At 44.8% G+C, this 27668-nt stretch overlaps 1 protein-coding gene across 1 annotated transcript; it reads left to right on the top strand.

The window, feature by feature from the left end:
• Positions 1-2572: 2572 nt before the first annotated feature.
• On the top strand, positions 2573-4416 carry POU4F1 (POU class 4 homeobox 1; the record flags this gene model as incomplete). Its single annotated transcript, XM_080690358.1, has 2 exons — positions 2573-2695; positions 3283-4416. The coding sequence occupies 2 exons, from the start codon at positions 2573-2575 to the stop codon at positions 4414-4416; spliced, it is 1257 nt and encodes a 418-aa protein (XP_080546484.1).
• Positions 4417-27668: the final 23252 nt, after the last annotated feature.

The raw sequence follows: 27668 nt of genomic DNA, 5'->3' as shown, positions 1-27668 counted from the left end.
ACCCAAAGCCCTCATATTCTTAGTCCTGGTTAAAGAAAAGGAGGGACGGGGGCAGAGGTCTGGCCTCACCCAGCAGGGATGGGAAGGTACTCTTGCTGATCAAAGGGAGATGAACTGGGAAAGAAGTTTTGGTGGGATGGTGAACTCTTGATTCAGGTCAGCTGCACCCCGTCCCAGTTTACTGGAAGCCTCCTAGACCAAAGGGTTAAACTGAGGTTCACTTGGGATATTTAGGGTCTTCCCTCTGTTTAGATCCACCTGGCCACAACCCGGTGCGGATGGGTTTCTATCTGCCCCGCACCCTTCTGGGTCCCTAAAGGCCAGAATTTCCCTGGGGAGGTGAAGTGCAGGCTGCAGGCGCTAGTCTTTGGTGGGGGTGTTTTCCTACCCTCCACTGGAGAGAGCTGGGACCTGCCACACGGGTGTCAGGAAGGATTAGATTAAGCCTGGACACCCGGTGCGAAAACGGCCATAGGACTCACTCTTTCCCTCCAGCGATGTCCCGCTCCTCTTCCATTCCCCGTGGAGATAAAGTTGCATTTAGCGCTCCCAGGAGACCGCATAATGGATGGAGACGTGTCTCCGGCTTGCAACTGCAAGTGAACATCCTTCTCACTTCCCTCTCTGGCTTGAAGGAAGGTAGGGGGTGGGAGGACCGAAAAGAAAAGAAAGGAAAAGGCACGGTGATGCCTGTGGGCTCTTCTTGGAATCTGAATAGGTGAGTCAGTACACTAAATACACATGTGAAAAGGAAAAGGAAAGATAAAATCCACGGGAATGCATATTTAGGCTGAAAAGCAGTGAGATCTGCCCTTTGGTGGAAATACAGAGTTCCTTGGCATCAGAGGGACCCGAAAGATTATCTGATCTCTCCTTCCCATAAGCAGCCCTTTGACCCTCTCTGGAGCTCTCTTGCGGCTGATGTGATAATATCTGGGCCATCATTATCACCCCAGGCAAGCTCAGTGTCCCAAGAGACCGGCACCTGAACCCAGGCTCCCTGGAGAGGCCCTTGATTGGCCTGCCACTTGAGGGACAAATAACAGGTTAGCTAATTGATTTATTCTTCTCCCTAGGTCTTGATTTCACAGAACGTTAAAAGAAATTAAGGACTGGATTATAACTTGTATCTGTTCTTCCAAATTGATTTAAACTATATTTTTAATCACGGCTTTCTTATAAATTAGCTTCCTCCTGCCTGCTATTGAAGAAAAAATAAATATACAAGCCAGCAGAGATATGAAACAAAGATATAAAACGATGGAAAAGAAAAGAAAGGTCTCTTTTCTGTGTCTTATCCTCTTTTCTCTGAAGCAGTTTTCTTTTCCTGGAGTTTCCAGCAGAGTGTGTGTGTGTGTGTGTGTGTGTGTGTGTGTGTCAGAAAGAGAAAGAGAGAAGAGGAAAATATCCCAACTACACCCTGTTAATATTTTTTCCTTTTGATTACTATAAGCCTCAGATCATCCGGAGCTCGTTTGAAACGTGGGTTTGTACACGGTTCAAGGAGACAAACAATACGAGAAATGCACAATTTCAGCAGCCTTTCCCGAGTAGAAAGCACATGCTCCTTGTGGCTCCTAAGTGGCTGTCACTGGTAGTGCCTGACACAGTTTTATCCGCAACAGCAGCAGCAGCAGCAGCAGCAGCAGCAACAACAACAACAACAACAACAAAAAGTGTGCGGAGAAAATTAAATTACGTGAAAATCAATAGCGTCTGACTGCTTCAAACAAATGTCTGTCACCGCGATTATTCTCCAGGAACCTATTTATAAACCTTGAAAGAAACAGGTTCCTGCAAGCAAAAGACAGCACCGTCCACATCTCTGTGTCACTCTTTCTCCCGGTATACGGAGGAAGGCGCGGGCATAATTTAAACACACGAAAGCCAACTGTATACATTATATAACAGCTTGTTAGGCATCCCAGAGAGGAGGTGTGCCTAAGTTAACACATTCGGGACTTCCGAGAGCCGGGGGGCGCCGAGGAGCGTGCGTGCCTCCTGTCATTCTCCTTCCCAAAGGTGCCTACCCTGAGACAATAGCCGGCCCTTCTGATCTTCCGGGACCCGCCGTGGAAAGGTGAGGCGCGCTGTGCGCATGCCCGGCAGCTACAGGTGCGCCACCTGCGCGGGCCTGGCTGCTGGTCACTATAAGAGAGGCTCCCACGCGCCGGCCGCGGCCCGGCGAGCGCGCGCGCGCGCAGACGCACGGCGCCGGCGCGAGGGAGGGCGCGCGCCCGCCAGACGACGGGCCGAGACAGCTGATGCCTGTCGGCGCGGCGGGACCGCGAGCTCTCGCGAGAGCTCCCTGGGCCGGCCGCGAGAAGTGGGGCTCAGGTGTAAGAAGAGTGCATCCCGTCGGCGCGCGGGGCTAGAGCTCTCGGAGAAGCGGGACGGCGAGGCCGGCGCGCGGCGCTCTGCGCGGGCGGGCGGCGGCAGGAGCGGCAGCGGCAGCGGCGGCAGCAGCAGCCCGCCGGCGCGGCCGCCGCGGAAGGGAGGCCGGGGGAGCCGGCGTGCGCACTTTCCCGCAGACTTTCGGAGTGTTTGTGGATTTACATGCCCAGCCGTCAAGATGATGTCCATGAACAGCAAGCAGCCTCACTTTGCCATGCATCCCACCCTCCCTGAGCACAAGTACCCGTCGCTGCACTCCAGCTCCGAGGCCATCCGGCGGGCCTGCCTGCCCACGCCGCCGGTAAGCGCCCCGCGCCCGGCCCCGCCCCCGGACGCTGCATGTGGGGTGCTGCGTGTGCGGGTCGGGGTGCGGGCGCCGGCGGGCAGGGCGGGTGGACGAGGCCCGCCGCGAGGCGCCCTTGGACCCGGCGTGCAGGGTCCGCGCCCGCCTCCGCCCGGCAGAGCGGGGACTCGGGGCCGTGGCGCTCCACTTCCCTCCACTTTCTCTGCTCATTTCCTGCCTCGGAAAGGCGGTCCCCGTGCGCGCTCGGGTGTGTGCGACACGGGTCCCCAGCTGCGAGTTACATCTCCATTTCTTCTTCTTTCCCCCCTGGCCCTTTTTCGTCTCCCACGCCCGTTCCCGGAATGTGTCCCCGCGTCCCCCTCTCGTCCCACTTCTGCACCCCTGTTTGCGACCCCGTCCCCCTGTGCCCCCCGTCCCGCCTTGCCCGCTCTCCGCTCTTCCCACTCCCCGTCGTTCTGTTTTGGTTGCTTTGTGTTTGCTCCTTGTACTTTCCGGCTTTATTATTTTTTTTTTCTTTTTCGCCCTTTCTGGTGTCGTGGTTTTTGTTTTTGTGTTTCCTTTGGTTTGGTTTGTGTCGCCTGCAGCTGCAGAGCAACCTCTTCGCCAGCCTGGACGAGACGCTGCTGGCGCGGGCCGAGGCGCTGGCGGCCGTGGACATCGCGGTGTCCCAGGGCAAGAGCCACCCCTTCAAGCCGGACGCCACGTACCACACGATGAACAGCGTGCCCTGCACGTCCACGTCCACCGTGCCGCTGGCGCACCACCACCACCACCACCACCACCACCAGGCCCTGGAGCCCGGCGACCTGCTGGACCACATCTCGTCGCCGTCGCTGGCGCTCATGGCGGGCGCGGGCGGCGCGGGCGCGGCGGGCGGCGGCGGCGCCCACGACGGCCCCGGGGGCGGCGGCGGCCCGGGGGGCGGCCCGGGGGGCGGCGGCGGCCCCGGGGGCGGCGGCGGCGGCGGCCCGGGGGGCGGCGGCGGCGGCCCGGGCGGCGGGCTGCTGGGCGGCTCCGCGCACCCGCACCCGCACATGCACGGGCTGGGCCACCTGTCGCACCCCGCGGCGGCGGCGGCCATGAACATGCCGTCCGGGCTGCCGCACCCCGGGCTGGTGGCGGCGGCGGCGCACCACGGCGCGGCGGCGGCGGCGGCGGCGGCGGCGGCCGGGCAGGTGGCGGCGGCGTCGGCGGCCGCGGCGGTGGTGGGCGCGGCGGGCCTGGCGTCCATCTGCGACTCGGACACGGACCCGCGCGAGCTGGAAGCGTTCGCCGAGCGCTTCAAGCAGCGGCGCATCAAGCTGGGCGTGACGCAGGCCGACGTGGGCTCGGCGCTGGCCAACCTCAAGATCCCGGGCGTGGGCTCGCTCAGCCAGAGCACCATCTGCAGGTTCGAGTCGCTCACGCTCTCGCACAACAACATGATCGCGCTCAAGCCCATCCTGCAGGCGTGGCTCGAGGAGGCCGAGGGCGCGCAGCGCGAGAAAATGAACAAGCCCGAGCTCTTCAACGGCGGCGAGAAGAAGCGCAAGCGGACTTCCATCGCCGCGCCCGAGAAGCGCTCCCTCGAGGCCTACTTTGCCGTGCAGCCGCGGCCCTCCTCCGAGAAGATCGCCGCCATCGCGGAGAAACTGGACCTCAAAAAGAATGTGGTGCGGGTGTGGTTTTGCAACCAGAGACAGAAGCAGAAGCGGATGAAATTCTCTGCCACTTACTGAAGGGGGTGGGAGGTGCTGGGCGGGGCGTTTCGGGGGCTCTCCTCGGGCCTGCTTCCCCTCGTTCGGTTCGGAGTGTGTGCACCCTTGCTTGCATTTGCCGGGTCCTTCCTCGGGCTTCCTCCTCCGCCCCACTTCTTTCCCTCCGCCCTCCCGGTCCCCTGGCCGAGAGGACCCAGGTGCTGGGTGTGGAGAGGGGAGAGGATGTTGGGAAGAACCGGGAGCGGGACCGGTTAGATGCCGAGTGGGAGAAGGAAAGAGAAAGACTTGGAGCAGGGGTTTTGAGGAGCAGGATGGTCCTGGGGGCTAGGGTGGGGGGAGACTTGGGAAGGGTTGGGAAATGGACTGTTTTTGACCAGAGACACGTATCAAAATCTCCTGGGGACCAAGGAACTATGTACAAAAACAAAACTACCGACCACCACAAACTAGAGGAATAAAGGGGGGTGGGGAGCAAAGAAAAATACTTTAAAAATTTAACTCCGGGGAGCCCTGATCTGCAGCTTCATTTACCCCCAAGAAAGAGAAGAAAGAGCACTACCATTATTAACCACCACCGGAACCCTACACACACACAAACTGAGTCAAAAAATTAAAACCAGATGAACTGAAAGGTGGAATTCTGGGTAGCGAAGTTAGTCATTTTCTGTGCTTGTTTAACTCTTCCTTCTAAATCTCACCTTCACCCCATCCATATTCTCCGATTTGTGTCCTCCGTTCCTAGGAGACTCCAATAGCTACACTCCAGTGCGCACAAGTGAGTGGGGAGGGGGCGCAGCTCATAGAGGGTTGGAAGGATGGCTGCCTGGTTAGGTAGAATCCAAGTTTTCCAGTGGCCCAGTAACTACAGTCCTGTTGCTCCATCAGTTAGGCGAGTCTCTAGGAAATGAGAGTAACTGATATTGAGCTGCCTGCCAGGCAGAACTTGGGGGTCTCCAAAATATTTTATTTTAGGAAAATAAGCGAATTATAACAATCTCGCAAGAAGCCCTCCTCCCCCCTCTCATCTAGAAAACATTAGACTATTTCAAAATAAGCTCCTTCTCCTTTTAGGACTTTAGCCTTTCTTGCAATTTCCTTTGTTTTTCAGAATGTGACTTATTTCAAACTCTTTTTTGTGCCCTTATTCAAATAGATTACGGGGGTGGACAGTATTAAAAGACATATTTCCATTTTCTCCACTAAATAAGACTCATCTTACTTTTCTAGGCCCCCTTTTCTCCTCTCTTGGAGAACAAAAAGTGGTTGAAAGGTTCAAGAGTTTCTGCTTTCAGTTAGGGCAGGACTTGGCTGTGAGAAAATCACCTAAACCCCAGAAGTGAGGAAGACTGATTAAAAGCCCCCCCCCCAACTAATTTGTTTTAAAAAGGTCTGCATGTTCCCCCAGGGAAAGCAGAACAACTGTTTCCTTTTTGTTTCTATTCTCCAAGAATCTTGTATTACTGGGGATAAATGTTGGGTAGTAAGAAGTTTGATTTGCGCTATCAGTTTCCTAAATAGAAAACTATAGTATTTCATAGTAATAATCATGGTCCCTTACAAGCTGCTGGTGGATTTAAAAAAAAAATAAGACAGTTAAAGGTGGTTAGGTAAAATGCCTGTTTTGTGTACAAAATACTCTTTGGATCTTGTGTGGAGGTGGTTTATTACCATCTTTTAAGCATAACTAAAAAATTGAATACAGAACAAACGAGGAAAAAAGAAAGACCCTGCTGTTTAACAAGACTGAAATCATGCATGATCTGAAAGGTGCAGAAAGAAACACAATTAGGTCTCACTCTGGTTAGACATTATTTATTTAATTATGTTGTATATCATTGTTTGCAGCGCAAACATTCTATGCATTTGAAACTGAGCACTAAACTGGGCTAGCTTTCTGGTAGACCGTTTTGTGGATAGTGTAATTTCACAGTCTACTGCCTGTTTCCACTGAAAACACAGCATTCTTGTCATATTCTTGTATTTAGAGGAAAAGGAAAAAAAAAACAGGAAGACTATTGTAAATATTTTATTTAATGCACACACATAGTGGTTACAGACTGCCAGTGTTAATCCTGAAATGTCTCACGGATTGATCTACCTGTCCATGTATGTCTGCTGAGCTTTCTCCTTGGTTATGTCGTTGCTCCTGCCTTTCCCTCCCCCACTCCTAACAGAACCATTTCTGTGCGCCAACATACAACAGGGGGGTGTGTCCCAGAACACTTGCAAATAAAACATAACTGAAAGAAGAGAAGTTTTATGATTTGGGTGCATTTTTGTGTTTATATTGGGCCAAGTCCTGGTTAGAGCTACTCAACAAATAAGACCATTAAACCAAAACCCCAACCAAACACAAAAGAATAAAGGGAGGGTACTGCAAGGGGAATCAGAGGAAGAGAAGGGGTGAGAATGATCTATTTTGTTCTGAATCAGAATTCATTTTCAGATAACATGTGAAAAGAAGTGCTCTGAATACAATGAATTCTGTTAGTTGCCTGTGTTTATCAAAGTTTTTTTTTTTTTCCCAACTGTAAAAACTCTTAAACCACAGCACTCCATTCCGAGTGGTGGAAGGTAATATATAACCAGGCACTTAAAGAGCATTTAAATTGAAGATCAGGGACAGCTGTATTGGGGGATTCGTTTGTGTTGTTCTAGTCTAAAAACACTACTTCTGAAATTGTTGTAACTGAGTGACTTATCTTTGGAAGTTAACAAATTTAAGAAACATCCACTGGTCTGTCCAGATTACCTTGTCAAATGCTTCTGTTCCTTTGGAACACTAGTGTGCCACCCACTGCTCCAGAGTGACCAGAGATCTCTATTTCTTGGTTACCTGGGACTAGATCAGATGCCAAATGTACAAAGTTTCTAAATGGCTTGGATTCTATCTTCTGAAGTCATCCTATTTTAGCTAAATCTTTTAATTTCACCGGCAAATCTGTGAAACAAAACACTTGATGTTCAAAAAAGAATAGTACATTTGAAAAGCTGTGATTTTAAACAGTTGTTAATGTTTAAAAAAGCACTAGAGATATTTTTAAAAATAGACCTCTTCCATCAAGATTGATTTGTTTCTGTTATTAATGACTTGAAATATCAAAGTTTCTAATAAAATGCATTTGTAAAAAAACACATTATTTTATAGAAAATTATGACCAGATTTAATTGTTGGAGAACCAGGAATGAAAAAAAAAAATGAAAAGATTTACAAAGATTGTTTTCTTTTAAAAAAAAATCTGCCCAAACGGAAATGTTGCAGGCAAATACATTTGTATATATAATAATTGATGATGTATGTATTAAGATTTTAAGCATTTGTTTTGTATTACGCAAAATACCCAGTTAAAAAAGACTATTATGTTAATAAAACATAATGAAAACGTGCTTTGCAGAGTTTCCTATTTTACCTTGAAGGAGACTGTGCAAAACGAAAAATGTTTTGTTTTTTGGTGAGTGAATCTGTTTACCATTGGAAGGAAAACCGACTATTCTAAGGCACCTTTAACTGTCAACCCATGAAGAAACAAAATGTCTTCCTGGAGAGAATGCAAAGGCTTGTCGTTCAGCGTAGTTTGGCCTTTCAAAGTTCTCTGGTTCTAAAGAGCCGAACTTCTCGTTAAGCCGATTTCCGCACCTGTCAGTGGGTGGAAATACAACGTGTGACGCCGGGTTCTTTTAAAGAATAATCTCAAAACACGTTTTGAAAGAGTAGGAGAACTGGCCTCCGTTTATTTTTCAGCTTCTCAGGAAATCCGGGCAGCGGAGTAGGTAAGGCAAAGAAAAGCATTAAATGCACCTGCCACATTCATGTCATCCATTCGTCTTAAGTCGTTCCTTCTCCCCAGTCCTAGCGCGGGGTCCTGCTCCTTCCGTAGCTCTAAGAGATAGATGCTGTCCTCAAGGCCCATCAACTAACTTCTGAGTAGATATTTGTTTAATGCGTGTTCTGAAATTGCTCTCAACTTCGATTATACTCTCATAAATAAACCGTAGGCACCCACTGTCGTGACTGTATCGGTTTTTACTTTCTTGTCATATTAAGACTATTTGGGTCCAGGTCTCACATGTGGCGAGGACCCGGCGCCCGGAGGGCTCACCTGCTCAGCCTCCGACCTGGGCCTCGCTGCGCCTCTGCCTCCGTGGCCTCCTCCCTCGGCCTCACCTGCGAGAACCATTCCTTCTGCAACTTTCACGTTGGGAAGCTTACAGCTTTGTCCCTGAAAGTTGAAATTGGGCTCCTTGGCCCTGACTACAACCAGCGTTCTCCACCCCATCCTAAAGCCCTTGGTGGCCAGCAAGATACTGGAGGCGGCGACCGTGGTTATTTTTGATACCATTTTGCCCTCGGTGAAACTGCCGCTGCCGTCTGAGCCCCACGACGGGAGCCACACAATCCTCGCGGGCTGCTTCAAAGGAGACCGCAAGCTTAATTGATTTTTTAAAAATAGCAGCCGAAATCTCATTCTCACGGGGGCCTCTTTTCCACCTGCGAGATAAGCCTTGTCGCAATAATTGCGTTATTTAATATTTGATCAAACCTTCGCGCCACTGCGGCTCGGGGCGCCGGGCTGGCTCGCAGGGCAGCGGGCGAGCGGCGCGGCCCGAGTCCAGCCGGGCACGTGGGCGGGGGCGCGGCCGCCCCACTCGGGTTGGCTTGCCCTTTGAATAATTCATGGCCTGAGACTTCTAGAAATTAATAAAATGAATGATAACAAGAAGCTAATTAAAAACTTTCGTAATTGTTGTCAAGTCAGCTTGATGGGAGACAGACAGCCCTCCCTCCCGGCTTCCTTCCCAGAAAACTGGTGGATCCGCAGGGCCGAGCGCGGGTTGGGTGCGCACTGCCCAGCGCTCTCCGGATCCCCGGAGTTATCTTGGGGGCGGCCTCGCGGGGCTGCTCCGTCCTCGGCAGCTGCCTCCTGCGAGCAACTTTTGGACTTGGGGCCAGTGGGTGGGCGTTTGCCTTTTCCAGCTACAGGAGGAGCTGATTGGGTCGAAACCGCAGCCAGGAAGGGACCCGCCCCCTACCCTTCCCTCCACCCACAGGAGGTTCTCCCTCTCCCACTGCGGCACCCACCCGCCCGAGGGTCCCCAAGCCGCCCCGAGCGCGGCTCCGGGGTCTTCGGCTAAGCGACCTCGGCCAGCCCTGCCTGCACCCTTCCGCTCCTGCCCGGAGACTCTGAGTTAGGGGCTTCCACCTGCCGCAGGTCGCAGCCCTGTCCTGCAGAGAGTCCCGGGCCTGCTGACCTTGACTGGGATTCGGCCAGGTCTGGGAGCCCCAGCGGGTTAATGGCCCGAGGCCCGGGCACGCCGCGCGCGTGCGCAGGGGTGGCCAGCCTGTGCGAACCGCGCTCCGGGCGCGCACCTAAGGCGCGGGGAGCGCGCACCGAAAGCGCGGGGAGCGCGCCGAGCCCGCACATGCGCGTTGCGAGCTCCAAGTCCCTCGGGAGAGGGAGCTGCAGTCCCGCAGCTCAAAATTAGGCGCAGCCTGAGGTCTCCTCCCACTCCTAAGTGCCTTTGAGGACATCTGAGAGAAAAGGGAACCGATCACACTCTCACGGAGGTTTAAAAATAGTCCCCACATCCCCAGATTGCCCAAGTCAACAGTCACCTTAAACGTCACAAAAGTTTAAAAACGGGTTTACATGTTTTAGAAAAAAAAAAAAAAAGAAAGAGAGAGAGGAATACCATTGGGCTTTCGTTTTACTGCTAAGATGCAACACTACCAAAGCCCTGTTACAGATTTTAATTTTAACCCGCAAAGATTTATACCCGGTTGGTCTGCTAGGTGTTCGTCCGGGGGATTTAGTGGAATCCTAAATCTCATAGCCAAGGTCTGAGAGAAGCCGGCAAAGTAGAAATGAGGAGAGAGGCATCCTCTGCAAACCCAGGGGTGGGGCGAAGAAGCTCCCCGGCCCCAGCCAGCGTCTGAGGGAGGTGGCTTCTAACAGATTTAGAACAGGAATCGGATTGGAACAGGTGACGGGAAACGGGAGGGGCAAGCCCAGCCGGGAAGGAGAGTTGGCCAAAGGAGGGACGAGGGATGAGAGATTCCTTGTATTGATGAAATAAAACGAATTACAAATAAAAGTTTGTTTGATAACTCTAACGCCTGGCCAGTGCAGCATAGTGTATACAAACTTTTGCAGACGTGGATCGTAATAAAACAAAGTGTTGACAATTTCCAGCCATGGAAATTCACTTACACCAGTCTCTTTCTCCCCCTCCCCGCGCCCGCCAAGTGTTGACAATAAACATTTAATGAAGCCAGAGACCTAGCTGTCTCCAGACAGTGTCAGAATACTTTAAGCAGACCATTAGCACGGCTTCTTCCACTTCAAACATCGCGCGGCACACTCTAACATTATATGTATATATATAAAATACAAGGTATCAGACAAATAATACGTTCATAAGGTTATCTTAGGTGGTCTGCAGCAGTTCTGAAACCCCCTGTACTTCTTAACAGAAACTAACTCATTGTAGATTACTCGCGCTTAAAAAAATGTTAAATACAGTTAATGCAATATTAATCGCCCTTTGGTGATATAAAATGCAATATTTTCAGGCAGCTATTGAGCTTTTCTAGAGGAAGAGCTGATGAAAAGAGTCACAGCTGAATAGTGGAGAGAAAAAGCCCGGTATTTATTGCTTTTGTTTGGCTTTTGGCTACACAGACAGGAACCTTCTAATGGGGTAAGGACATTTATTTTATCTGCAATCTATTGCTGCGAGTGCAGGGGCGGCAGATGGGGCTGGTGCGATATTCAGAGTGTAATTTAGAGCAAATCCTAATAACTAATAATGATTTATGTTAATTTTGATCACTTATGCGACTTTACCAAATCGTGGCGATGAAAGAGAAGGAAAGAGAAGCCTAGTGTGCGGAGGACGAGGAGCTCTGAGCCTGGCGGCCAGGCGTCCTGCGCCCGCGCAAGGCTGCAGTGTGTTTTATGAGTTAGCCGCGGAAATGTAGGCATTTTTTTTAAAAGCAGCTAGGGTGCTTCTGACGCAGTGCCTAGGTTTTTCCCGAGGGCTTGCTGGCCTTTCTGCCATGCCTAAATGAGCCCGACGGTGACATCTTGGAGCGGCAGGAGCTTTTATTCCAGTTTTAAATAAAACAGATTATGTTCCAATGTTTTTTAGGGGGCTTATATTACACTAAGGTCGTGTGTGTGTGTGTGTGTGTGTGTGTGTGTGTGTGTGTGTGTGTGTTTGGGTGCGTGCTTGAGGCGGCGGGGAACAAGCATATTATCCCAGGCGTGAGTGCGCCCTGGGTCTTTTTTTTTTTCTCCCCCAAAGTGTAATCTGGATTGAGGCTCGAAAAGAGTCGTGGCGCTCAGGAGTAGACGCTCGCACACCGCTGCCACCCCGTACGCAGAAGTTTTATTATTGGTTGTTTAAACAAGTTGCCCATTTCTAATCTTCACCTTCTACCTGATATCTGTTTGCCCAGAATCAACTTTTGGAAAGTTTTTTAGTCTCTACCTCGCCGCTTTCTCCCTTTGCCCCCACCCCTTCTCCGCTCCCAAGGGACTCCAGAGCTTTAAACTTAAAATCCCCTCTTCTTTCGCCACCTCCCCTTCTCCCCTAAAGTGACACCGCTTCAAGACCCCCGGGGCTGCTAAGAGGACCTTGCTCGGCGCGGGGACCAGACGGTTTTCGGTTTTCGGCCGCCCTTCGGTGCTAGGCGAGGGTCCGGGGCGGTTTGAAAGGAAGGGTGCGTCTCGCTCCTGGCAATTTACTCTTCCAGTTACCTTTTGCGCCTCTTAACGCCTCGGGGCTAGAGTTTGAAAGTAAAGCAGCATCAAAGCACCTCCTTATTAGCTCCGCATTTGAGAAATCCTAAGATGAAACTACCTAAAAGGTTTAATAGGGCGGAACAACATTTATTTGCCAAGCAAACAGCCAGAGTACAGTTCAAAAGGGGTACAGTGGCTTATCAGCAGGAGGCTGCAAGGAGAAGACTGTGGGCAAAGTGAATTTCAAGCTTCAGTTGCGAGGTTAAAGTGAATTAAATAAGCTTCAAGTGAGATGTATGCTTTGATTTTGAATACCATTTCCCTCACCCAAACTTTGTCTATATATAATTTCTACATACACTACACACACACACACACACACACACACACACACACACACACACCAATTGGCTTTCCCTACTTTTCAGAGTTGTCAAAGACTTTTTTGTTAGCAAAGTTGCAAATTCTGTAGGATAAGATTGCTTATTTCTCAGGGGATTTGATCTGCAAGTATATTTAAAATATGATCATACCCTTTAAGATTAAATTATCATTATTTTATTATTTTTTCTTTTAAGGTTATATACGTAGAAATGTACTTGAATTCTTCTCCTAGGGCAAAATCAAGCTATAATTCAGAGCAGTGCCTTTCTTAGACATTGTGCTGTGTTTTTTTGCTTCTGAATCCTATCTGTAACTGCACTGTTACTGTGCTGTGAATATTCCAAGTATAAAGAAGACTTTAAGCAAAATAAATCTTTAAACAAAATAAATCCAGGCAGCTGACATTGCCTGTTTACTGATAATACTCAGGAGCTGGTGCACATGTGTGAGCTTGAAGCTCTGCCTCCACCTGCATATCCATATACAAACAGATGTAAGCACATCTTTTGTTTTTCTGTTGTCGAATGTAACTGAGTCTTATTTTTAAACTTTATTCAATTCTCTCTTAGTATTTCAGCACCAGAAGCAACTCCCTTAAAATGGAAGAGTGGTGCATTATTGAAACTCTCTATCAAACAGCTCTGGGGTGCAGCCTTTCTGCAAATGCTGGCTCTAGATGAGGTCTGACTGTCTGACTGCACATAAGCCCCTAATATGTTAATGGCCGTAGGGGATGCCTAAGGTACTATCTCAAGCTGCTTCGCACACCATATGTCAGGCCGTTAGCCACATGGATCTATTAATCAAAAGGAGCTGGAAAGGGAAGAGAAGGTCTTAGAAAGGGGGGAAAAGAGAGGGACGGGGTGGGGGAGGGGAGAGGGATAAAGCATTTTAAAACCCCAGCAGTCTCATTTCTTTTATTTAAAAAGAATGAATAGAATATATAAAAAGACTAAACCAATACATATTTCCTTTTTGTGACATTAAAGACTGTTCATAAATGTCTATCAAGGAATTAGCATAGTATCTAGTTCTGTTGAATAGGAGGAATTTTTACCTGGAGGGTCCTGTTTAGGATTCCTTTATTGTAAAACTTTTATAGGCAGGACTATTTTGGCAGAGAAAAAAAGTTGGTTTGATTATATGTGCTGTTTTGTAGGTGAGCTTTATTAAAAGTAGTGGGGGAAAAGAGAGAAAATGTGTATTTAGGGGATAAGAAGGGGCATGGAGGCAGGTGCCTGGGGGATTTCTAATGAATACGTAATTTATTAATATATAACTGCATGGACAGTAGAATTTTCACCACCTTAAGTTCTTCTGGTAGGAAATATAAAACACTTATTTTTGTTTCCTTTCAAGTTGGCGTATGATAAATGAAACTGTACGGTATACAAGGCAGCAAAAATAAAGTACTAGCTGAGAAAGAATTTTAAACTTCTTTCTCATTTCTGCTTTGTTTAGAAGTATCTCTGACCCTGAGTGTCCAAATAATTTTTTGTTAAAAATTTGCTTTAGAAAGTTTGTGTGACCTGAGTAGCTATGTACTTAGCATGGAGATGTTATAAATGAGTAAGTGTGCTAAGTCTATAAGAAAAATACTTAAATTATTTTGTGCAGTGCTGAATATAATTGTCATGTGCCTAAAACTCTTCATTCTTGGGTAAATCAAATGAAAGTGCAGATGTTAAAATGCCAGAAATGATGTCAGAAACAGAACAATAAAAGGAAAACATACTTAGATTTAAAAGTTGTTTTATTTTCATGTATGGTGCTACCTGGGAATAGAGAAAATATAAAATCAAAAGTTAATTTGAGGATATTTATTTATTGTTTTAATTGACAGTGATGATGGGCTACATGGAGACTTAATTTCTGGACTAACAATTTTAAGTTTTAAATTATATAGTTAGTGATAAAACATAAGAAGAAATATCATTGAACTGTGTTTTTAAGGTAGGTTTATATTGCAGAAGTTGATTTATAAGATAATAAAAGGAAAAGTTATTGTATTAGTTTAAAAATATCTCTATATGCAAATGATTGACTACATATATTTGAGAATGCAGATTGTTGACCTATATCACAAGCCGTCTCTCATTAAAATATACTCACAGTACTCAACTGAGTGAATCTGTAAAGAAGAGAAGCAACAGAATGCTCTTATGATTTAAAAACACATTAAAGATAATCACGAAATTGTGCTCAATGATAAGAAACAAAAACATATGAGAACTATTATGATATTTATAGCATACACATGGAGGACTTTGTACTGTGTATTAAATTGAAGGTATTGAATGTTTTGTTAAATTTCATAAAGGAGGAATTCTCAGTTACAAAGAAAGGATCCATTGGTAGGTGCCTTTAATTTTCAGACACCACTAGTTTACATTTTTGGTATGGCTGGAAAATCATGTGTGACTTACTAAAAGACGGCATTTTAAAAATAGAGGACTGTATTGTACAGAACGGCAATCAATTGGTAAATACAAAGGATTTCAGAGCACTATATTCCACCCAGGAGATGAGGAATATATAAGAAAAAGATCATCTGGAATTTCAAGAGTATCTGGATAGAGAAACACTTAATACCTTTAAATTTTGGTGCATGCCACTAGCCTTCATTTCTTTCACTGTAGTTAAAAGGTAGCCCATATATCTGTCGCTTTGGGTTTCCAAAGACTCGTAACTTAATTCCTTCAGGCTATTCATCAGCACAGTAATTAAACTAGCAAATGGATGTAAATAAAGTGAAATTGGTTTCATGACAGATGAGGCGAAGAGGCCTCTGACATGAAACAAGGCAGGACAATAATGATTTCAGCAGCATCAGGCCACGGAAGGAACCCCAGCTGGATTTATTAGGTGCTCCAAGTGATTTGCTGGAAGCGGGCAAGACAAGATCACTCTTTAATTTGACAGGAATTTTGCATCCTAAAGAGCATATTGAAACATAAATCCAGAAACAAGTTCAGGAAAAACAGTAAACACAAGTATCATAGGCATGAAGGTACTATTCAATATTTTAAAATAAAGGGGAATAACGTTCCCCTCTCAAACAGAAGGACTTCATTTGCACAATCTGTAATTTAATTTAAAGAAGGCTGGCAAAAGAATCATGAAGTATTTCTTTCTACTTTTTGAATTATATTGGTATTTTAGGGTGAGCAATTTTGAAGTTCCAGAAAACTCATAATACAATATATCCTTTAAAACCAAAACCAAGCATGGTGAAAATATCTGTACAAATTATGAATACATACTTACATAGGAAGAGATTATGACAACCTGGGAGAGAAGCTTGGATGGGCAGCATATTCTACAAAGTATAATTATTACTATATTTAAATAAAATCTGATAAAAAAGAACTGGTACCAGTTTTACTACCTCTAGTATTTTGTGCCTGGATACCCAGAAAGCAAATTTCTAGCTACAAAGGGAAATTGTTGCAAGCTCTTGATCAGACAAAGCCTTAAAATCAAAAGTAGATTTGTTTCTGCAAAATGAGCAGTTCCATAAACCAGAGTAAAATAAAACTATAGCTGAAAAAACATGGAATAAGAGGAGAAAGTGGAAGGAATGGATTCCTGGCTGGTTCAGGGGGACTCAAATAGAAATTGAGCCACTCTTCTGGTACAATAAGGAAGCCACACATAAAATAAATAAAAGAAAGACTTTTCACGCTAGGAGCAGATTAGTGCCTTTCCCCATGAAAAGACAAGAAATGAACTGCTTTGTGTTTAAATGTAGTCTCAATTATTTAAGCCTTCTTTCATGAGGAGCAAAGATAAGTAATTCCTCCATCCTCCATGAAGGGTGCCCTCCCTTCCCACAAGAGTTAAGATTTTCAGCACCATGGCCAGCTCCAGAGGGTGCTGGAGCCCTTGACAGGGAGAGGAGAAATTTAACCACTTCAGAAATTCAACAGGCAATTTATTCAGCCGTGGATTCTGATCCACGAGTGGGATCCTAACATGGACCAAGTCTCAAATTTTCTAGAAAGCAGTGTCTTATAGGATAGCGGGGGTATAGGAGGAAGTAGGTTATTAAAAAAAAAAAGCTCTTCATAAATAGATCTTAAAGAAAGAAAACACTCAATGCACTCTCCTTCCATTCTAATGGAGGTGGCTTTGGGGCCACGAAGGAATTTATTATAAAACTCAATTGGCTTTCTTCCTGAGTCTGTCCCTTTTTTTAGACAGAAAAAAAAGATGCCTAATTATTTTAAAGTTCTTTTCCAATTGCGAGGCATAGGCAAGTCCTTTAATTATAATACAGTATGAATAGGGGAAGCTATGGAGGAGAATGTCAAGAAGAGGGTGCCAGGGGCAGATCCTCAGAAATCTGTATTCATTTCTGGCTCTTATTTGTTCAGTAATCTCTACCATCATAACTAAATCTTGAAGCACTGATGTAGTTCGAGTTGTTGTTGACTTAACGTCAAAATTCAATCACTGGGGGTTTTGCATCAGCCGGGCTACTTATTTGTCTAATAAATCCGTCATTTTGTAAGAAAAATATTTGAGCAGCCGTACTTGACCTCTTGGTATCCACAAGTCACATTTATTTCTCCCAGTTTACAAATGCAAAATCGAGATGATCATCTAATGCCTGGAGGAAGTGTGTTGATTTCTGATTGGATTTTAGATGGAAATGTCTATTTTAAATACCTTGTGATTAAATTGTACATATAATAAAATCCATGCATTTTAAGCGGATCCCTGCTTGAAAACTTAACAGCCTGGACTGCTAGTCACACATACCAATGCCAAAAAAAAAAAAAGAGAGAGAGAAAGAAGAAGCCACCAGCCCACAATGAACTAAGTCCATTTTTCTGCAACAAATGCTAAAATTGAGCTTCAACTGTAAGACTTTATAAAAGCTAAATTTCAAAAATTCTAAAATGTTCTTTTTTGGCCGATCCTGCTGAACCTCCAAAATTGTGCTAATTTACAGAGTGTTAGGGCTTTGTTACCCCAATCTCAGAGACAGCACAAACAGAATTCATGGCTGGCATTTCCAATCTCGGGGCTATAGACTTGCCTCTGTTTCTAAACTGCAATCGAGTTCAGGGAGATTCATGTCATCATCTCTGGGTATCATTAGTTAAGGTAAATCGTGTATTATAGTTGATTGAATTAATTTTATTCTCCAGTCCAGCAACTTACTTAAAAGATCTCTTGAAAAATATTCAGTTACCCTTTTCCTATCACTTCTCTTTTCAGAGCCTTTTAGTACAATTACCTCCTCACAACTTGAGAATTTGAGAGTTCATTTGAGAGTTCCTATGTGCAGTGCTGGGGAGAATGAGCCACCACCCCATCTGTTGTGGCACAGTGCTTGAATAAAAGACATTTTTCCGAATCAGACTGGAAATCTGACTATGCCAGTTGGCGACTGAGACTGGGGCCTCAGAAACTTGGAACAACTGAAGTGGCCCTGCAGTTGCCGCCAGGCGAGTCATCCTGACGCGGTTCCGCCCACGCTTCAAGGGGTGGGGTGGGGTGGGGGTGTAGACCGAGCCCACCCGCAGAGAGAGGGCCTGGGCTTGGCAACCTCCTGAGTTTTGGACATTCTGCTTCCTTGTTTCAGTCCTGTGCGCGAGTGTGTGTTGTGTATTATTCAACAACCAGGAGATAATAGTGTTCGTAAGTTTGCATCTGAAATAATCGCGATGGTTTGATCCCACATACAAGAGATTTTAGGCCAAAGATGATCAATAAAGGGGGAGGATCCTTGACCCCGCTGCCTCCGCCCCATCTCGGCACTGCCTTTCCTGCCCTCACAGTCCCGTGCAGGCTCTGGCTGAGTTAGGCGTTCCTACGTTTACCTCTTTTTCCCCCCCTCTTTTCTTTTTTTTACGTTCGGAAGCTCTGAGACCTGGGCTTTTTGTCTGGTGTGAAGAGGAAGGTACGCATACCGATCATTTTGGCCCTCCCCAGTCTGGGGCGCCGGATGCTCGACTTCTGCTCAGGATTCTAGCGCCTATGCGGGGCAGGGCTGGCCGCCGGCGGCCAAACTTTCGCTTGCTGGTCTTTGAGATGCTCCTTGAAGAAGCCATTCGCCTGTGGGGCTCCTCGCCCAGGGCCGAGTCCCAAGTCCGCTCCAGCATCTGCTCGATTCCCCTCAAGGCCTGGAGGGGTCGCTAGTGAGCAGCCGACTGCGCGCAGCGGAGACGCCCAAGGCGCTAGGCGGACTCCTGCCTCCAGCTGCTTTGGGCCCACTCGCCCTAAGCTTAGTAGGTCCTTGTGCTACCCGAAGGCTACTCGGATGAGGATGCTTCACCTCTAATTTTCGTTTCTGAGCCTATCTCATAAACATGTCACTTCCATTTCCAAGTCCTCTCCTGGATCTGATTACTGCACTTTTCATTTCCTCCTCCAAGGACCTCAAGGCAGTTAGTACATTTAGAGAAAGGTACTGAAGAAGAAAAAAAAAAAAAAATCCTCAGGTCTAGGCCCAGGGTCTGTGTGGGAGCAGTCGCCTGAAGGAGCAGATCCCAATTCCAAGGCTTGTGGAGAAGGGAAGGACCGGGTTGGGTTGTCTCTGAGTGCCCAAGTAGGAGGTGAAGAATCATTCTTTAGCATGTGACAAAACCGGTTACACGGGAGTGACAGATTTGTCCAATATTTGTTTCTGTTTCAAAAACATACTGATGGGGCTTTCATTATTACTAATCCTCCTGCAGTCCTATCTCAAGCCTTTCCTGACCTCAACTTCCCCTTCAGGTATAAAGAGGAACGGAGGAGGAGAGGGAGACCAGGTGTTCCTGGATTTCCTGGGCTGTTTGGCCACTTTCTTCAGACATGCAGATTTCTATTTTTGGACTGCTTTTGGTGAGGACAGCGGGGGAATATCTGGGATGTGCCAACTCCCTGGGCCTCTGTTGATTGGGTCAGTGTTTGCTTGAGTCTCCCTTTGGCTTCCAGAGTCTTCTTCACCCTCAGTAATGGCAAGGAAAGGACTTTTTCATTTACACTGTCTTTCTTTGGTTATCTGATAGCGTGATTCACTCCAAAATAGTATTAAGAAGCTGGTACTGTTATGAGCAAGGGTGGCTGCTGCCTGAAGGCAAAAGGACTGAGGAGGGCAAGGTGTTTCTAAGATTTATTTATTTATTTGTTTATTTTTGCGGCACTGGGCATTCTACCTCCAAGCTACACCCCCAGCCCTATTTTGTTGTTGTTGTTGTTGTTGGTACTGGGGAGGAACCCAGAAGCTTTCTACCCCCGGGCTATACACCCAGACCTATTTTTCATATTTTTATTTGGAAACAGGGTCTCACTAAGTTGCTGAGAGCCTCACTAAATAGCTGAGGCTGGCTTCAAACCTGTGGGATCCTCCTGTCTCAGCCTTACAAGCGCGGTGATTACAAGCGTGCGCCACCACACCAGTTTATTCTTAATTTTGAAACAAGGTCTCACTGAGTTGCAAAGGGCCTCACCAGTAGTTAAGGCTGCAAACTGCCATCCTCCTGTCTCGGTCTCTCAAATGCTAGGATTACAAGCATGTGTCATTGTGCCAGCTCCAAAGATAGACATATTTAAGCCCAATGTATATCAGATGTATTAGACACTATTTCTTGAAGAAACCTTATTTGAATGCTCACCACTTCCACCTGTAGGGTTTCGTTTTAGTTTTTATGGGTCTCAGGGACTGACGGAGCCCTGATACCCAAAGCTGAAGCTGTACCACCCAGTGACGCCTCCAGTCGCTGCCCATGAGTTGTAGAAGTTAGCATTTGCTTGCTTGAAATAGTTACAAGTTTGTCAACTTTTTAATAGGAACAAAATGAGTGAAAAGGAGGAAATGCTTTGGCAGATGAAAATATTAATGCTAGCATGTGGAAATAGATGTACTACACTGTGGTTATTAACAACTTATAAAATCTTAAATCAATATAAATTAATTTAATTATGATTTGTAATTGCATTATGCATGATCAATTTGAAACACTACATTAAAGATAATTAGAGCCAGGCTCATTCACTCATCACTCCCCCTACTAGCTTAATGAAAAGGAATGTCATGTACCACCTTTGGGTTAAACCTGTAAATTAGGATAAATGCTTATTTTCCAATAAAAATGTGGTAAAATAATTGTACATTTAATAGACATTTTTATGACTCAATTGTAAGTGTGTAATGGATTTTGGGGGGGAGTTGTATTATTATTTTTTCCATGGACCTAGTTAAGTATTTATTAGGGTTGATTGAGCTGTCAGGGATTTTTTTCAGGATCAGACCTCAAGGATTTGAATGAAGACTAACTTTTATGTAAAAATATCATGCTGTCCTCGAAGCTTGTGCCAAGAGGTCACTGCAGATGGAGGTCCTAACTTAGCATAATGGGTTTAACATTTCCATGACATCATCAGGGAATCTGAAAGGAGTCTAAGGATAATCAGAGTGGTCATTCAGAAGAACAGTAAATATTTTATGAGGATATATAGAAGACAGGAAAGATGGTCAGAAAGGTGATTCTAAGCTCCTTAGAGTTGTGCAAAGGAGGCATCTCAGCTGCTCACAGAGTTAAAAGAGCAACTGAGTATTCTTATATTAAGAAGACACATTTAAGAGGTTCAGAATGGGACCCAGATTTTGTATCTGTTTGTATAGGATCATTTTTCATTTCTCAAACTTCATATGTTGTCAATATGAAGTATTTATTATATATAGCCCTGCAAATAGTAGTGCACATAAAAATGGTCCTGGGACCATTTTTAATTTGTTGATTTCTCAGTATTGTCTGGTACTGCAAGATAGGTTCTTTACTTTTAAGATAATCCTTGAAACTACCAGATGTATCTTTGAAGTGCTTGTGAATCATATAAATTTCACTAGTTCTACAATTTGTTTTATTTTATACTTCTGTGAAACAATATTTGAATTTCTAAATTACTACAGGTTTTGATGCATTCATTTTTACTCACCACCAAAGTTTCACTTCTGATCTCAGGCAGGTATTGAAAAAAGCATAGAAAAAAAGAATAAAAAGGCCACAAAACTACATGATTCATAGTTTTAAAATTTTGTTAAATTATGTTAATTTTTTCTTTTCAGCCTTTAGAGGAATAGAAATAAACTATATTGTTGTTTGAAAAGTAGCTACATCTTTTTTTCCCAGAATTTAGTTGAACACACATGTTCAAGTTTATTATCACTGTTTATTATCATTAGGTTATTTTTATCTAACTTTGAATTATGTGGATTAAATATCTGCATTAACCATTAAAATGAATGTGTTAGGCCCTGTTTCAAAAATGCCAAATGCAGAGAGCACTGAGTCTTCTCAAACTTATTTATTTCTGGAAAATATCTCTTGACACTTCTAAAAGACCTTTATCGTTCTCTGTACAATAATTTCAAGAACAAATGCAGTACTGGGTAGAGAAGATAAAATATTTTAAGCTGCAAACTTAAGCCTTCTCTTCCCTGATCTTGACCTGTCTACATTGCTGCCCATCTTTCAGAGCTCAGATAGTCATGCCGTGAAGGTCCCTCTGGCCTTCCAGCAGAGAAGAATGTGCCAGTTCATGCTTAGGCATATTCTTTTTTTCTTTTGCCATTTATTTCACATTGTTTTCTACTGTAAGGACCTATTTATGCTCCTGCCTTTTCTGCGATAGTAAAGGCTTCTCAGGAAAAGAAATTCTTCTATCTTTATATATCTCTCAGAATGACTGACACCATACTACATAAAGTTGATAATAAAATTCTGTGAATGCACAAATTAAGAGGCACATTTACACATTGAACATGTGTAAATAATGCAGTTTCTCACTCCTCTTTCAAACACTTCCATGCCATCCTGGTGGCTTCACATGTAGCTGGGCAAATGGCAACTCTGGTATTTTCCAGCTATGGTTATTCTCCCCTGTATATTTTATCTTAAAATTATGTGGTGTCAACTAGAATTTGGCTCTACAAAATTAGCTTTAGTTTTAGCAATGTAAATGTAGTTAACATTATAAATGTTGTAATTTTCTTTGTGAAAAATTTGAAAACAAAATTTGTGGAGTTACATCATTGCAACTAGTTATGGATTGTTTTTGTGATCAAAATGTTCCCAATTATTTATTTCATTATGGGTAGATCTTGCCTTACAAATCTGACATTACATGGTCACTAGATATTAACTGGAGAATGTCTCTACATGATTTATTCTTTCTTTCCCCTTTGCACAGTCACTGAATATTGCAATGTAATGATTTCTGCAAGTGGACTAGTCAAACGCCAAATAAATCATTCCTTTATAAGATGCAAAGTTTAAAGTGCCAGTTAGCAAGTTTTGCTTCTTGGTAATGGGGCTCAGCAAATTTTACTTTATGACACATTTTATAACCCTGCAGAGTAGGTACAGTAATTGCAAATGACTCTATCACCATACTCGGTGGGCGCCAGGCTGTGCTCTAAGTCTCTCTGAGAATGTTTTTGATTACAACTGAGTAATTTTTAATGATTGATATTATGATTTGATCCATGCATCAAATATTACAGTGTTATTTTATGGGACTCAGAAACCTATTGGTTTCCAATAAGGGAAGGGACTATTCATGCTCTTAATAAAGGATGCTTAAACTGGATCTTTGTAGAAGAACATAAACGAAGTTGATCATTTCTGCTTTTAAATGTAAAATCCAGGTTGTATTTCAAAACACTAAGGACATTCTATTTGTGATGACTATTGTAATTCTGGCTCCTGAATTGAGGGGATGTCTTTCATGCTCCAAATTTTTCTTTGTCTATAAGTGGCGAGAAAACACTATGTTTCTAGATCCTATTCTTTTTACATTAAACAAACCCCAAAAGGGGAAATGAACTGGTTATGGGCCTCTACATTAAATTTCATGACTTGGAGCCATAGTGACCAAATATCTTGTTAATAAAATCCATATTTTCTTCATGTTTTGAGCTCTTTGCCAAACAAAGAAGGCAAAAAACTCCACGCTCTCGCATTTCTACATTAAACATAGAAACATTAAAAAAATTAGATTAGGAAATAGATGAATAGAATGACCTTACTCTCAATCATATGCTGCCAGCTAAGTATTTGAGGCTGAAAAATTGCACTAATGAAGCTATTTGAAGGCTTTTGTGGACAACTGCTTCCTCTTTGAAGATTAAATGAATGATGTTGATGTGATTAATCTTAGTACAGGGAGTGATGCAGCCGCTAGAAAATACCTTGGTGATTTTCATAATTAAACTGAATCAACATTTCAAAGAAATGCCAGTGTTATCACTTGTATATTAGAATTACATTCATTAGACGGAAGAAACAAATAATTTGAGCAAACAAGATTTTCCTTTTGGTGTATTGAGACTTCTGTCATGTCTCAGAGTATCTTTCTATAAATCATCATTACCATTTAATTTTGTCCTTGCCTTTTTTTTTGCTGTTTTTATATCTCTGTGTGCATGTGTAGTGCAGTTCATGATTGAAAGCATCTGCCTTCTCTTTGCCTTACTTTTGAACCTTTCTATCTTCTCTTAACCCCACTTCCGAGGTAGCTGTCTGCTCACTATCATCTCGGATAGGTAATATTTAGGAAATTTGATTTCCAGTAAAGTAGGACTTCTTAGAATGTTTTGGTTATTTTGCAAAGAATAAAGGAAGTCTGGTATCTTCACATATCTTTGAAATATTTAGACCTCACAGAGCAATGCTACCACCATCCATTTATTGTAGATAATTTCTTTTAAAACAGCTTCTCTTTCTTCTTCTTTTGTTTTTTGAAAGAAAATTCCAGAAAAGACACACCTTTCAGAGATTTGTGGATATTTCAAATGACAAAATAAGCTGGGTGTGTTGGTGCACACCTGTAATCTCAGGACTTGGGAGGCTGAGACTGAAGGACGGCAGGTTCAAGAAGAACCTCAGAAATGTAGCAAGGTCCTCAGCAACTTCGGGAGACCCTGTTTTAAAATAAAAATAAAATAGGGCTGATGATGTAGATCCGAGGTAGAATGCCCCCGGGACCACACACACACACACACACACACACACACACACACACACACAGCATCTGTCCCAATCAAAAACTGGAAAACTGCCTTGGAAAATCAGCTAGCATCCGTCCTCCTGACTTCTGAGTGAAAGTCCGCATTAGGTTCAAGGGTTAAGGGTTACCGCATCAATAGAAGCACAGTGTGTTACTTGTTCTATCACCACTTTAAATTATTTTAAAGGTTTCTGGGTGACTCCTGGTAACCCTGATATTTGCAGTGCTCTTCCAGCGGTGGCACGATCTTTCCTTTCCTGGTTGTTTAATAGAAATAAGAAATGCTTTCTTTAACCTGCTGGCTAAAGGACCGGTCTTTCTCTTCAGGGACCCCAATTTGAGTTCAACCTGCAATCTTAAGTGAAATGAGTTTGGTGCCCGTCACCAAGTCACCGGTGATTGAAAATACTCAGCCCCAAACCTGTTTTTCAACTTTGTAATGCAGAAAATAAAGGAACCAGCAAGGTACAAGCTTCTCAGGAACAAAACTTCCAAAACTGGCCCAAGATGCTCTGAGGACCCGGCTAGGAGAAAGGCTGAGGGGCTGTAGTCTGCTGGCCTTCTTCACAAAGTCCTCTTGGAGTATGTGCCTGAGGCGCCCGGTAGTCACCAGTGCCTGGGAGGTGCCAGCTGACCATGACAGCAGAAGAAAAATGAGACCAGCTTACCACATTGGGTACTTTAGGAGGTTCAGTCGAAACAGACTTTTCAGCACTTGAAGCCAAATCTAAGTAATTACTGAACCCAAACCACAGTTTTCCCTCAGGTCCTCCCTGCTGTGCATGTCAGCACTAACCCCAGCAGTCCCCTGGAGCAGAGAGGCACAAGAAAAAGGGAGACTTGGGATGCTGGGCTATGAGGGACTTATCCGGGGAGGAGACACTGCTAGAAGACTTCTCGCTACAGACTGGGTGTCTGGCAAGAGGCAGATGAAGAAAGCAGGAGAAGGACGAGGGAAGGGAGATGGAGCTGTACACGGAGGGGCCAACACTGGACCCATCTGAAATGGAAGCAAGGAGTTAGGGGCAAAATATAGTGCATGTGTGGGGAGTAAGCAATCCTAAGTCAGTGGGTCATTCAGAAGGAAAGAGACAAAGAGGGGAAAACCGAAATGGCAGCAACTGTGGGTAGAAAGCAGACTTTATGACATCCGATGCAGTGGTGCATGCAGTTCTAGGGAGACAGAGACAGAAGGACCACAAGTGTGAAGCCAGCCTCAACAACTGGGTGAGACCCTTAGCAATTTAGCCCATTTCACAAAAATATAAAGGACTGGGATTTGTAGAAGTTCGGAAATAGAATGTCCCTGGTTTTAATCCCAGTACTGGAGCGAGGGGTGGGTTGGGGGAGTAGATCTGATTACTTAAGGAGGGAGCCCTGTTCTGCCTGTGATGCTGCCTCATGGCTGACTGGAAGAAGCTCTTGCTTCCCTGAGAAGAAGTTCTTCCGGACAACTTCGCAAATATAATTCACAGACCTGTCTGCTGTCCAGCTCCACAGAGCTGAGGGCGGAAAGAGATAATTGCTCAATAAATCATTCTTATCCAGCACACTTTTTCTTTGCTGGAACACTGTGAGAAGTTGGAAACAACTGAGAGGTTATGAAATTGCTCCCTGTTCTCCTTCCAATATCCTGGCGATGTTCTGAGCGAGCCTGCTTCTCCTTCTTAAGCTTCCCTGACGATGCACTTCTGCCTTCTTCAGCTCCTCTACGTGCGTGAGCAGGTCCTACTCTGTGTATCACCTTTTCCCCCAGAGCTTATCAAGATGTGTTTCCACTACTCCCTTGCTCTCCTGTCTGCTTTTCACAGACTGGGCACAGTGTCTCGTGCCTCACAGCTGATTTTCTTTTAATGATGATCTTCCAAAGAGAAGGCAGTGTGGAGGAGATTTCCCCCTCCTGCTTTTCAAACCCCAGGCAGACCTCACTCATGGCTCCAACCACCTTCCAACTTAAAGACAAGTTTGCTATATCTCTAATAGACAGAGATCACAGGGACTGAGCACAGATCAAAGTGGACTGACCATCAGCACTGAAGCTCTGGCTCTTTTGGACGCCATTCTCCCATATCTCCTCAAAATAAACATGCATTGATCTCTACCCTGTAATACTTTCACCTGTTCAGCTCTTCCATTAGTGAAACAACCATTTAGTGATCTTATACCTTGAGAAGTGGTGTTTCTTTTGGAATCTAGTAAAATGCACTTATTTGCTTTTAATTTGGGGGAGTGGGGATTAAGCCCAGGGGATTCTACCTCTGAGCTACACTCTAGCCTTATATGTATTTATTTAGAAACAGGATCTCGCTATGTTGTTGAGGCTGGCCTTGACCCTGTGATTCTCTTGTCTCAGCCTCTCAATACAGGTGTGGAGCCGGGCGTGGTGGCGCACGCTTGTAATCCCAGCATTCGGGAGGCTGAGACCTGGAGGATCGCGGTTCGCGGACAGCCTCAGCTACTTAGTGAGGCCCTCTGCAACTCAGTGAGACCCGGTTTCAAAATAAAGAATAAAAAATAAGGCAGGGGGTGTGTAGCTCAGAGGTCAAATGCCCCTGAGTTCCATCCCCAGATCTGCAAAAAAAAAAAAAAAAAAAAAAAAAAAAAAAACCAATACAAGTGTGGGCAGGCAACCACAGCTGTCTGCAAAATATATTTCTGGGACCATGTTTTGAACTCAATTTTGACTTTTCCTTCTTGGGAATCCAACTTCTTTACAAATTTCCTGGATTTATGTAATCTTCCCCATTCTAATTATTGTATTTATTTTTTCCTTATTTTTGTCTACTTCAGTTTGGATTTTTCACTCTCTGGGGGGATACTCTGTGCTCACTGTTCTTCTCCTTGGCAGGATTTCTTGTCCCTTGCCTGGCTTTGGGATTTCACTTGCCAAATTTCAAGTTCACTTGACTTTTTCCATGAAACCTGGCCAACCCTGATTTTTCTTTTCTTTTTCTTTTCTCTTTCTTTCTTCCTTTCTTTCTCTCTCTCTCTCTCTCTCTCTTTCTTTCTTTCTTTCTTTCTTTCTTTCTTTCTTTCTTTTTTTGGTGGTACTGGGGTTCCTGGAAGCCCTTCTACCTCCGGGCTCCACTCCCAGACCTACTATATATATATAATTTTAATAATTTTATTTTGAAACAG

This window comes from Muscardinus avellanarius (genome assembly GCF_963383645.1).
Source record: "Muscardinus avellanarius genome assembly, chromosome: 2".
NCBI classification, from domain to species: Eukaryota; Metazoa; Chordata; class Mammalia; order Rodentia; family Gliridae; genus Muscardinus; species Muscardinus avellanarius.
The sequence above is the reverse complement of the archived record's forward strand: the minus strand, read 5'-3'. Positions and strand labels throughout refer to the sequence as shown.